Source organism: Ascidia mentula, chromosome 5 (assembly GCF_947561715.1).
Source record: "Ascidia mentula chromosome 5, kaAscMent1.1, whole genome shotgun sequence".
NCBI lineage: Eukaryota > Metazoa > Chordata > Ascidiacea > Phlebobranchia > Ascidiidae > Ascidia > Ascidia mentula.
The window spans coordinates 15188443-15202008 of NC_138570.1; the positions used below are offsets into that span (position 1 = coordinate 15188443).

The 13566-nt window shown below is 38.0% G+C and overlaps 1 protein-coding gene and 1 long non-coding RNA gene across 3 annotated transcripts in view; one reads left to right on the forward strand and one right to left on the reverse strand.

Moving 5' to 3' along the window:
• The window catches only part of LOC145901345 (uncharacterized), a 45649-nt gene extending 40961 nt beyond the window's left edge, over window positions 1–4688 (reverse strand). For both annotated transcript variants that reach the window (XM_082988989.1, XM_082988988.1), the window contains exons 1-13: window positions 4571–4688; window positions 4134–4403; window positions 3824–3937; window positions 3407–3517; window positions 3020–3277; window positions 2576–2689; window positions 2218–2331; window positions 1604–1876; window positions 1363–1479; window positions 1102–1212; window positions 600–872; window positions 397–510; window positions 118–228 (exon numbers count right to left, since the gene is read on the reverse strand). In XM_082988989.1, coding sequence (XP_082845115.1) covers window positions 118–228; window positions 397–510; window positions 600–872; window positions 1102–1212; window positions 1363–1479; window positions 1604–1876; window positions 2218–2331; window positions 2576–2689; window positions 3020–3277; window positions 3407–3517; window positions 3824–3937; window positions 4134–4403; window positions 4571–4634 — 2044 coding nt within the window. In that variant the 5' untranslated portion in view covers window positions 4635–4688. The remainder of the gene's footprint in view (window positions 1–117; window positions 229–396; window positions 511–599; window positions 873–1101; window positions 1213–1362; window positions 1480–1603; window positions 1877–2217; window positions 2332–2575; window positions 2690–3019; window positions 3278–3406; window positions 3518–3823; window positions 3938–4133; window positions 4404–4570) is intronic.
• Window positions 4689–11737: 7049 nt separating this feature from the next.
• Window positions 11738–12292, forward strand: LOC145901388 (uncharacterized). Its single transcript, XR_014402518.1, has 3 exons — window positions 11738–11829; window positions 11917–12030; window positions 12123–12292. It is a non-coding gene; the product is annotated as an uncharacterized LOC145901388 (long non-coding RNA).
• The last annotated feature ends 1274 nt before the right edge of the window (window positions 12293–13566 follow it).

Below are 13566 nucleotides of genomic sequence, written 5' to 3' on the forward strand. Positions count from 1 at the left end.
ACGTCTTCAGGAGAGACATGGTTACCGCAAAAAATTATGTTCATATTCAAAAATATTTCGTTATGTGGATTTAAATAAAAGATATGAAGAATAACAAAACTTGTCACAAGTTCTTACGGATATCGCAAGTTTTTCCTTTCCAGCCTTTCGGGCAATTGCATTCATAACCACCCGCCTGTTCAATACATTCACCTCTCTGGCATGGATTGGAAAGACAATGAACAAGTTCTAAAAATAGGATCGTAAATTCAAGTAACTTATGCGTAACATATTTAGTGCATTTAACGAAGTCAACGTAAACGAAAATTTACGTAGGTTGAGAAAAATGATCTGTATTAACCGTTAATAAAATGCAAGCAGTGTTTGAAATTTCATGGCGTATTAATTCGAACTCACGTATTTCACAAAATCTTCCTGCGTACTCCGGTGAACAATCGCAAATACGTCCTTCCATGCTGTTGCGACAAGTTGCACCATTTTGGCAAGACAACCACAAACTCGACTTTAAGTCTGTGGCATGAAAGTATTTCGCTTAGCTTCACGATATTCTAACACCAGTCCAAACAAATATAATTGAAATTCTAAACAACATTTCTTACCAAAGACAGCTGTCCAGGATAGCTGAACCCGACTTTGACCCCAACCTTCTCTAGGTCTGTCGGTTCTTCGCACCACAGCGGTAAAACCCCAAGGTTGGTTATCGGTGACGGTGGCGTTGAAAGTATCGCTGTATCGGCTTTCACCGGCCGCTGAAACGTCAACCCTGCTGATATTTTTGTCCTGGCATTCATCGTAAACAACTTTGATGATTTTTGAATAGGGTTCCACTCTTTCCTGACTCCCCACTCGCACCGATCCACTCATGCTTATGACTGTAAAATGATTTAGTACGTATCTGAAATGACGACTGATACACATTGGGAAAACTATTGAGCCAAATCGCCTCTATGCTAACAAAGCAGATATACTTTTTAATTGAATAAGGAGATTGTGTAAAAAGCGCTCCATAAAATATTTCGTTATGTTTATCTGCTATTTCATGAGCCAATGTACAATTCATTGCACAACCCATGTGAAACTCTTATCTGGTTTCTTGCTTACCTGTCTCGCAATGCTTGCCCGTCCTATTATTTGGACATGAGCAGTTGTATCCGTTTACATATTCCGTACAAAGGCCAGTGTTACAGGGATTGGGAAAACAGTAAACCATCGCTGAAAAATAAATTTTTGTGTTAACCGCAACATGCCATTGTGAGATTGTTTGAAAGCCTATTTTTTCCAACCTGGAGTGTAAGTTTGTTTAGTATTTTCCCAAAAAAAGGCCTAGAGCTACAATTGGAAACAATTTGTGAAATTGCTCACCAAGTTCGCAAAACTCTCCTTTGTAGCCTGGATCACAGTGACAAACTCTTCCAGATTCAGCATTGTTTGTACAACTTGAAGAATGTAAACACGGGCTTTGTTTAAATGCCTGCGTTTCTAAACATAAACCTCTATGTTTGTTAAAGTAACGATACAGTGGTATTTCATGTACATGATTCAGATTTACAAGGGAAATAAACTTTTAAAACGTTCAAATTTACTTGGGTAATATGTAACTTACCAAAAATTATCGTGTATTTGAGATAAAGGGTCTGCCCCCATCCTTCACGACTATCAGTTCTCTGAATGAGTCCACGAAATCCCCAAGGGTATATTCCGAGCGTGGTGTAGTTGAATGTATCGAGATATAAACCTGATTTTACCACTGTGGCATTGACTGATAAAGCAAGACCACTCAGACAGGTACCATAGACAATTTCAACCGTTTTTCCGTATGTGGGCGGTCTTGCTCTTCGCAGGCTTCCAACATAATAACGTGAACGTAGCCCTGGTTCTGAAGAAAGACAACAGCAGGTTGAGTCAGACAAGCGACCATGGTTAATAAACTAAGCAGGGCACATAAATACGTGCATACAATAGTACATTTGTACAGTTTGTTTAGGGCGTGTGCAACCGATCTGCTTTCCATCAAAATGAATGTACTGCAGACTTCACTGTTGGTGGGCATTATTCTCATAGTGACTGAGTAGTAAGCTAGTCTTGTTTTTATTCATAACGTATTCTTTGTTCTTTTTGCCATACAGTCAAACAGATTATGTATGGTTTTGTTTGGTAGGGAGATTTTTGGTCAAACATGCTGTTGATTGGTGTGCTATGTCTATAAAACAACATTACCAAGTTCGCATCTATCTCCATCCCATCTTTCTGGACAAATGCATCGGAAGAAGTCATTTTCAGGAATACAAGTTCCTCCGTGCATGCATGGCGATGACGCACAATGTGTAACGTCTTTAAATACAGAAAATGACATAAAACGAACAATTATCAACGATCCTTACATAAAAATGTCAAAGTGCCACACAAAAACAAAACCAACCCGACATTACATGGCAATAATAAGTTCCACAAATTTTTGTTGGTGTTTATATTTTTTACAGTTCGTAGTTTAATCGAGGATTTACTGAGTATGCATTTGGCGCCCACACACTTCTCTGTATTGGAATAAACACATGAGAAATAAAAAATTGCTTACGTGTTTCGCAGTAGCTTCCTGTCGTTCGAACGGGACAAACACAGATTGATCCGTTTGCAGTGTTTTCACAAGTTCCGCCGTTTTGGCAAAGACTGCCTGGTGGGTTGAGAGTGTCTGCGTACGTAACATGTTTATCATGCGGTAAGTCGCAGACATAATATATAACAGAAATATTAAACGCTGCAGTTTGTGTCACAACCCAACACACTGCCTTTTGTACGTACGTACAGCGAACCGTCAGAAAATACAATCTTTTTGGAACAAAAGGTGTACGTTTGTTATTTTTCACCAGAAGAACGTCAGATTGGTAATTCATTATGATACCTGGTGGTCACAACCCATTTACAGTTTTCAAACTGCCATTTGCCGTTTATTGTCAAAGCTATGTCACATATTAGGTAAACTAGAAATTTTGGAATGTATTGTACTCATTTCGTCTTATACCGTATACTGCAATCCATTCAACTATCGCAGTTTCAAAACCAGGATTTGTTCCCAGATCATTCAATCTCCAAAATTTGGCTCTAAATCCCCAGCTGAAAACTTCCAACGCCTTTCCACCGACGTCACGTGACACATTTGATTTGACAGCGAGTCGAACTTCGGATGGCGAAACACTTTTGCACTCCGTGTACAGAATAGTTTTCGTCATGCTGTTTGTGCCCTCCTCAAATGCAACACTTAACACACCGTCGTAATACGCTGCAGGAAAAAATACAAAGAATTAAATGTTTCCCTTTAATTGTATGAAAACATCTTGACACTGATTAGAGTAAGTTATGTTGTTTTTTGCTTAATTTCAAGCCATGAGCACATGAGAATAACACTTGCCATTGTCGCACTTCTTCCCTGTTCTTCCAGGCCGACATGTACACTTGAAATCATCTGTAAGTTCTGTGCATTCGTCGTAATTACAGGGGTTCGGGTAACAATATACGTAACCTGAAATGCTTTGTAGGTTAACCAGCAGACATAGGTAATCTATACAATACAGCGCTTTGTGTGTGTGCGTTTCATTACGGAAAGAAAAGTTTCGTTTTTCTTTAAACGACACTTTGCTGATTCTGTTTTAAACCTGTTAGTTTGTGTGTATGTTATTACGTGAAGAACAGGTCAGAATCTTCGTTCTTGGGTTAATGCAGACATTATGCACTATTGCCACATGCCGAATTTACTCGAATGCAAACGAGTTGCAAAGAAACTCCCCGAGCTCTTTGATGACTTCCTATTACAACAACTTCACCGTACTGTGTTGGCAGTATTTCCCATAGTTCTCTTGATTGCATGAGCAAGTCCTTCCATTCTCGCTGTTGTCGCATCTGGCTTCATTTTGACACGGATTATTATAGAATTCGGGAGTTTCTGTTGAAGAATGTGGTCGTTACATTTCTAGAATGTAATAACTTTGCACTGATGAAAAAGATCGAAATTTCCGATAACAATATTATTGGACAAGTACATGCAATGACTTTTACCTCCGACATACTTCTGCTGAAACGAATTTGATACCAAGTTGTTTTATGAGCATTACAGGCAAAGACGCTATGCAACATTTTACCGTAAAAGGCTTTCCAGTTCATATAGACTCCTCTTTGTCCCCAATCATTTCTCTGTGCATCCGTCCGCTGAATAACAGCACGGAATCCCCACGATTGTATCTCAATTATTGCTGCAATAAAAGTGTCCGGCCATCTTGATTTTCCGGTAACAACAGCAGTTATGTTTTTAGCTTCGCCAGTGTAGCATCGGTTGTACACAACAGTAATATTCTTGACATCCCCACGCCGATTGCTGCCAACCTTTGTCCTGCCGCTGTGGTAATTCACGCCTAAAAATGCATTGAACAAGTGTAAATGTTAAACTGCTATGTTTTACAGTGTGTCGTTGTCAAAATATTTAATGATTAATGTGAAATGGTTGCAGACAATCGAGGTAACAATTTGATACGAATAACTGAAAATATCGACTATTCACTTTGATTGTTACAAAACTTACCATTTTGAGTTACAGCCACTTGCAAAAATACAGAAGCAATAATTAGAATTCCAATCATTGCCATAATCTGATTTGTTTCGGCTTCGTTTCGTGTTCGGCACTCTGAGTTGTCTCGCCCATTGGCAATGTTTTATACTTTGCTTGTCCGTTACGCACGAATGGTGCAAGACTGCATTTTTTTTCATTATTTGAAAACTTCTTTTCCCTCACGTATCTTGCGCAACGCCGAAATGCGTGGGCTGCTGGTCACATTACAACAGATCATGCAATTGTAAAGTTCAAACAAAGTTCGCCCGACTTTGTGTATTGATTTCTTATTTCATTTGATTTTCAATATCATTTGCTATTTATATACAATGGTGTTTATCGGAATAATTCAGTTCAATTTACAACACCAATTACTTTTCGACCCTATATACAGCAGCTTCACATATCTGATAATATATTTTTTATACCTGTAACGCTTGTTTGTTTTGTTTCGATTGTTTTTGTTTCAAACAATTTCCTAATCCAAGCAGAACTGTTAACGTGGTGCCAAACATTCAGCGCACGCATTTCACAGACATGCTGTCATGATGCCCTGAGGTTGTATCGAGCTTGTACATTTACCGACTGCGTGGGTGTCTATTGCTAATGTTGAGCACACACGTTTTGTAATAACGTACTTCAGAAGTTCGGCGAAATCTGGATTTTTTAAATTTCAACAACAAACAGAAACCCAGGAACACAACTCACGGGTTTTCTCATAATTCTGAGTATAAAGGGAATCAAACATGACTATTAACACTGTCATGTTTGAAAGAAGACGTTTCGGCACTTATGCCATCACAAAATTATGCTACACCAATCGCGTCATTCAAACTGATGATTGCATAAGTTTTTGCCGAAACGTCTTCTTTTAAAACATGACAGTGTTAACAGCAATATGGGCCAGTCTCTTTATACTCAAAACAGAAACCCGGTAAAGCAAATGTGCACATGTTTAGCCCGAAAACGAGGCCGATTTGTCACAAAATCATTCTACGTACACAAGTTTTTCGGTTTTGTTTCAAGTAGGTTAACTACTCACAGTAGTATATCAATATGTTAACTTTATTCCACAAGACTAATTTTTTTTGCGGCTGGGTAACGCGATTGACTTAGAATGTGTTCTAAATTGATCAAAAAAAGACTGACAGGTAACCAACGTTGTATCAAAGCGCTCAATTATGAGCAACAGTGCACGGGGTAGCGTCAGAGCAAGATGTTACAAGCATATATCAACGGCCAGTTGCGCAAATGTGACGTAGAAAAATATGTCACATATCTTATACGTTGTTAATTTACTGCAATTGTTACAAATTCACGCGGGTAAATATTGTAAATTAAAACTGATTTCAAAACATGCAAAATTTCACTTGAACAAAACCGTCCGGCAAATTTATGATACATACAAGTGAAAGACATTTACTACACAAATATTGCGAAACACGCTAGTTAGCTTTATACTTGGGAAGGGCGCTTAGTAATCCAGAACGTATATTTACTGAAGCCAATCTTATTACTTGATCGTCAATTGCGTCTAGCGAATTTGATGATTTCGTCACAGCGGTTATGTCTGTTGCCTATAGCTACCCTTGCAATTTGTCTCGACGGTGCTGGGGCAATAAGTCGCATTAAAGGTCGACTGACCTGCTGGCTATTACCACTAAATTGTTTGTCCACTTATTCACTTGGCTAAGAGGTGGACAGGAGGTTTAATTCGAATAATTGTTTATTAAGAAAATAGAATGCAAATAAACGATTAAATTTTGAATAGAATAAAATCAAATGGGTCAAATAGATTAAAAACGAAATAGACTGGTGAAAAACGACGAAAGCGTTACCGTATAGAACAGGCAGTTACATGAAATGCGACACTGAAAGAGAAAGGCAGTGGTCCCCTAAATACCATGAACATTTGAGTCTCTAGCCCAGTATTTTTCAACCTTTTTGAGCCACGGAACACTATTTTTATCAAAATAATCTTGCGGAACACCAAATTGTTGGAAATACTGCGCGGCATTGTACTTAACCAGCAACAGGCTCGCGCTATTACATTCTTATCATTACAAAACGAATCTTTTTTTTTCACAACAATGAAACATTCAAACTGATGATAGTGGATAATTACTTTCATAAAAACGATTTTCGCAGTTCTTTTCCGTGCCGACCTAAATCCCCCAACAACAAACTGTTCCACAGCGCAATTTTCGGAAGATAGTTGTCACAAAACTTTGATATTATTTTTGGACAGAAGAACGCATTGGTTGGGTTGGAATCCGATGACGAAAAACCAGATTTCGCTGCAATAATTACCTTTTTGAAATGCTGTGAAAATCGGTTTTCATTGCAACTTGGTTGAAACGAGTCTTGTTCGTCTTCTTCTTCTTGACCTGTTTCAGACCACGTGGCGCAATATTCCATTGTTTCTTTGTTTATTTTTTTACTTAAAATGTCCCAACTGGATTGAGCTATTTGGTGTTCATTTTCGCAAAAAACCCGCGTTGCGTGAAACAAAATGTCGCCGATTTCTTCCATACTGTTGGCGGCCACCAACAATGCCATGATATACATAGATTCCATGCACCTTTTTTTATTTAATCCACAAAGTTGTTTAAAATTTTTCATTATATGACTCGTGCATAAATGAAGAAACGGTTTTTCGTTTAATTGTCTGTTGGTAGCCGCCCCAGATACAATAGAATAACACCTATCAGCGTACGATTCGAAATCTTCTATCATATATTCCGTTAACAAAGCGCGAATTATGGCCATGGAACCATCGCAAATAATAAGTTTTACCCTTGTTTTTCCAGCAAATTTTTTTTCATCACTTTTAAACGTTTTCAAAAAATGAGAAATCGATGTAACGTTATGCCTATTGGTGACAGATGTCGCAACAGCTAAAGGTGCGGTGCCTTTGGTGGGATTTCTTACTACAATTTCATAGGCGTAGAAATGCGAATGATTTTTTTGTTTTTTACAACGCTTTCGGTGGCATCAATATACATTATGTCGACCTTTGGTGAAATTTGTGTTGTAAATCAACAAACACCAATCGGCGAGTTTCGAGTCAAAACTGGAAAATGTTGATAAAACCTCAGTTATTTTTCTGATTTGTACATTGGGCATGCTCCTACCTTTCTTTTGCAAAGGGACATTACAAGCTGTTGCGCTGTCAACGGGTGCGTTACAAGACATTTCTTTTATAATTTTAACAGGCGTATTAGAGGACGTTTCTTCCTTAATTTTAACAGGGGTATCAGAAGCGGATGCGTCAAGTGACCAATCACAAAATGCGTTTCCCGTAGAAACATCCTAACCTTCAACAAAACTGCTTGACGAAGCACAAAGGTTTTCAACATTAGCAAGGGCTTCAATTATTTTTACAATGTTCTTTACCCAAAAGCGTTTTAGTCGCTTCGCTTGTTGATTAATTTTCGGCTTAGATAGTTTACCTTTAAAATAGGTTTTTGTCAGTTGTCTCCATGCGGAAACAGAATGGGGGACGAACAAAAGGTATTTGCTTAAAGCTTCAACAAACAGTTTTGTTGTTATTTCACCTGAAGCACATCGTGGTATGTCACAAGTGCTTTGGACTCTTCGCTGTACGTTGCTGCTTCGTGTTTTAGGTACCGTGGGGCCTTTAGAATAGTGAGTAGTTATATTAAGATGTTAATTTTTTTTTATTTTATCTTACCTGCACACGACTTGGATTGTGCTGTCGGATACGCTCAGAGCGCAGTGATGTGTTATCATTGCAAAGTTCATATTGGCTGGAAACATGTTCCGAGGAATAACAGTGAAACCACCACTTTGTAGCTTGTGTACTGTTATCCAAACCCATGCAATTGTGGAAGGTGCTCAGAAGATGAAAGCGGTTATAATTGCGCATGCCCAGACGGAGCGACCGGACGCAATTGCTCAATCGGTAGGATGTTCACCTTTTGCCCCTTGTACAGTTTCCGTTCAAGCAGAACCCTTTAAAACAGCGGCACTGATGGGCAAAAGCTGAGCTTTTACCAACTTGGTTAAAGTTTTATTCCGCAAGTTGGTACTGTTTTTAGGTTACGCGACTGGACAAAAAAGTCTTAACATCAGCACTTGGGAGTCGGAGTCATTAAACATGAGTGTGACATACGATTCTTGCAAAATTGAAAATGCTACCCATGTGGAATTATCCATTGATGGCGAAGTGTCCTCTTTGGTGCAAGTGAAACTTCAGAAAATATTTAATTGGGGTTTTGTAGTCATTTTATCAAAACGGACTGCTGTGAAAATAAACTGGAGTTTAATACCGATTCGACTCGAATGGAAAGCTCGCTTTGGTAAGATTTAGTTGTACCTCGATGGATGTGAATCAATACGGGACAGAGTGTTTTTTGTAACAACTCAGTAACATTGATGGTGTTTTCCGCACCCAAGTCACTTTGTTTCTTGCAGGCAATATGCATACCGGTGGTAGTTTTTGAGTAAAAAATCATTCGTAATATTCCCTTTCTGCATCACTAGCAAAATCCTGATTGTTGAACATGTTTGTTAGCGGTAAATGTTTAGCAATATCTGTTGCTAGCAATTCTGTAAAGAAATAAAGATAGATGTGGTTTGTCGTTAATCAGTTTACAATTCCGACACATATTTTTTAGTCTGCAAAGAACGGAGGTTAGTTTCTGCAAGCGTACATACCGTTAAACCGTATCCTTAATTTTCCCGCAGAGTCATTATATTTTGAAAACAACTGCAATAACCAAGGAGTATGTATAAATACTGAAAATGGGACTGCATGTACATGTCAAGGACGTTACACTGGAAAATACTGCGAGACAGGTCAATTAGTCCCTATCCCATTGTGTTTTTTTTTGTAGTTTTTGTCTTCTCGTGGTGTAATTTGAACGGCACATTTGTTATTAGTTCTCCCATATTGTCAAGGCAAGCCTTGTTTGAACAACGCAGTATGTGAGGACCTGTCTCATGGATATAAATGTTACTGTGCCCCGGGATTTGGTGGGGATAACTGTGAATATGGTATGTATGTGTTTGCGTTTCAAACAAAACCCCTGTTAATAGCGTTACATACTTTTTGTCACGATTTTCAGTTCAAAAAGTAATCCATTCAAAATAATTTGCACACCGTTCTAATACAGTTATTAAAATGTTTTCATTTCCACTAAATAAATCGACCCCGGATTTTGATAGCTTAAAATTAAAAATGATTCTTTTTGCATTTTCTCGGTATATATTTATTTGCATATTTATTATATAGCTCAAATCAATTAACCTAAAATACTTTTTAATTAAGGTAACTAAGTCATATCGTTTTATTGTAAGGTGTCCACAGTGAAATATTGCTGCTTCCGGTAGAAATGGATAGAACTTACACATACAAGTATGTCGTGTTCAATTCCTGTTACCTCGAAGAACCAATCCGTGTAGATTTGGAGGTGTTGAACCTGGGGAATTATCACCACTATTTTTCCTCAAGGGTTTATCAAAAGTACCGAAACGGCTTTCATCTGGGTGTTTACAGAAATTATTACCGACCTGTCGTTCAAACCATAACTGAGTATCGAATCCGCTACTCGGCAATTTTTGGTAAATAAACCGTTATCCTACTGCATGATTGCCAATTTTGGATCGTATTTCCTTCTAGAGAAAACTTGATTAGGTTTGTGATCAAATGGAAAACCGTTCGTGACTGAAAATCAAAATTTTGCTCCTATTTAAGAATAGTCTTTACATCTTTCATAGCATTTACCTTTGTGCAGCTCGCACTTACAAGTAAGTTTGTTAAGATTTCATCAGTGCAAATGTGTATCGCAGCGTCGACAAACTTTACCGACAATCCCTGCAAAAACAATGCTGAATGCACTGTTACAAACAGGGATGACTTTTTCTGCAACTGTACTAAACCATTCCGTGGTCAACTTTGCCAAAAGAGTAAGTTTTTCTGCACTTTGAAACGGTTGCTCACTTTTTCAGCAATTCATTTTGTCCAGAGATAATTAAATGCTCATCACGACCGTGCCGAAACGGTGGTACATGCAACGACACGGAAATAGGTTACAGGTGCACGTGCAAAGATGGTTATAAAGGATCGCATTGTGCACGAGGTAAATGGGTTGGTATAGAAAATACAATATTTGTATTTATGTGATAGTGTGTCGCGAAATCATGTTAACATCACAAATAAGTGAAACCAAACATGTTTCGGTTCATTTTAATTTGCCATGAGTTCTTGCAAATAGGTTGATTAGTCACCAAATATCGACAACGCATTATAACACACCAATTAGCATGATAAGTTATACACCACTGTCAATTAAAGTTCATTAAACTTTAAAAAAAATTGCATTTAATTGCATTAAAAACAAATGAATGTTTTAAATTTTTCAAGTGTTTAAGGTTCGGATTTGTCAACAGGGAGCGTCTAATAACCTGTGAATTAACATTTCTACGTTGCGATTCACGCGTCTCTAAAAATGGGTATTAACGTAAATAAAGGTCAACGACAATCACCGTAAAAAAATTTAAAATTTGGGATGTTTTGAAAAAATATAAGCATTGTAAAAAAAAATTTTTAAACCTGTTTTTACGTTATTGATATTTACAAACTGTGTAAAAGCTTAAAAATAACGCGTCTGGTCATTTTTTTCTTTAGTTCGGTTTACCGGAAATTATTCATTGGAAATAAAATCGGGTCGGGTTGCCTCAACAACAGTTAATGTTGTTTACGACGACTGCCATAACCGATTGGCGAAGGAGATCCAGGCGGAAGCTTTCATCAACAAATCTGCCAACTTGTTTTTAAATGTGGAAAATGTTCAAGTCCAACCGTGGGGATTCACCGCTACTGTTCGACGAAAAGATGGCCGAAGTAGTTGGGGCACATACAGGATATATATCAATTACATTGCATGGTTTAGTGAGTATTTTGTTTTTGCGGAGGTCCTTAATTGATCAATTTTTAGGCAAGATTTATTGGCACTTGCGCGGAATAGTATTTAAAAAAAAATTTGATGGAAAAACGTCTAGAAATGAAATATGCGTCTATCACAACAACATATCCGCACTTATTTTATTTGAACTAATTTTCACATTTAAACAACTGCTCTTGGTATTACTAGACGATAGAGGTACCCAGAGTGAGATGTGCTATAATGGTGGAAGATGTGAAAACGTATTGAACGGACCCATCTGCCATTGTAAACCTGGATTTATAGGAAGACAGTGCAAAAAAGGTAAATGGCCAAACACAGTAAATCAAATTCTCACCAAAATTTAAACCCATGTTTGTTAAATTGCTACAAGCTAATTGTGTACTTTAGTTGACCATTGCCTGAGCAATCCATGTTACAACGGTGGAAAATGTCAAAATGATGAAAAAACTGGATTTACATGTGAATGTCTTGATGGATTTGTTGGAGTCAAATGTTCTGTTGGTTAGTTTTTTACTGAAGGAATCACATCAACGATGTCTTAAATCGTTCTGTTCCAAACGCACATTGTCTCACAAGGTTGTATTTTTTTACAGATGTAGCTGCTTTGAAAAAATCATCATATTCCTCTGACACGATTGACGTCGACAAATCGAAAGATATGCTTTATTAACACGACTTCGAGCGTTTGCTATCCACACTCAATGTATAAAACCGATTAGTGTATTTCGTATGATTTGTGTGTCCGTTGTCTGTCACATGTACATTGAGCTCCAGTTCTACTTGAATAAATAGCAATGCATTTCACGTTTCGCGAAAAAAATTGTCGAAACACTATTTTGGTTAGGTACACATCTGACGGATTTACACATAATTTTAAGAAGAAAAAGACTGGCCCATACTGTTGTTAACATTGTCATGTTTAAAAGAAGACGTTTCGGCAAAAACTTATGCCATCATCAGTTTGAATGACGCGGTTGGTGTAGCTCCATCATTATAAGGAGCGGACCTGACGAACGTCACAGATAAGGCTCGCGCGGGTGGTGACGTCATGTTGTTATCGGCCACACACCACTTGAGGGCGCAGTATGCGACGCAAACCGCAAAAATACACAATAAACAGCATGTTTCTTTTGTGTTTTATGCCTTTTTTTGTGTACTTTTCCGTTTTGCGTCTTCTTAGCTCTATTTCTTAGTATTCTTTGTCTCGCAATCGCAGCAATTATCTTTTTGTTTGTGCCGCGACTATGATATCGCCCTATATATTTGCGACTCTTTCCACAAATAATCAGAGATCATGGTTTTCGGTCTAACAGATCACAAAGTGATCTCACAGATCTTGGCTTTTGGTCTCATAGATCATAACATCAGTCCACCAGACCAAACTTAGTCCAAAAAAACAGAGACCATCGGTGACGCGACCTACAGCCAACATAATGTCAGAAAAAGTAAGTTGCTACGTCGTAAGGCGGCCGAGTAACCCGCTTTCATACTTTTGTCAACTAACATCCCTCTGGTCAGAACGAGACTCCTCGTGACAGTCTTGATGTTGGGTTTCGCAGAGATACAATTTCATCAAAACCTTCCGACAAAACATTTCTTCGCGCCCCTTCAAGTACTTTATTACACGACATGCTTTGCAAAACATTAGCAATAGACACCCACGCAACATGTAACAACTTGAAACAACCTCCGGACATAGCGGTACGTCTGTACTTGCCCGGTGCGATAGCCAGCAAAATCAGCATTATATTTAGGACGGGGATGTTAAACTAGGATTTTGATCATCAGAAAGGAAATTACTTTTGTGATGCTGTTGTAGTTTCTAAAAAGGTTATTGGTGCCATGAATACAATTGCATTATTTCGGTAAGAACGGATTTGTGCATACAACAGTATATCTTGGAAATATCAACTTAAATAGCGCATACAAATAAATTTAAAAATGCTGTTTCAACTGTTCTCTTGTTATTGCATAAGCTGCTGTAATGTCGCGAAAAGTCGCGAACAGTTTAAACATAATTTTTTGGACTGGTGTTAA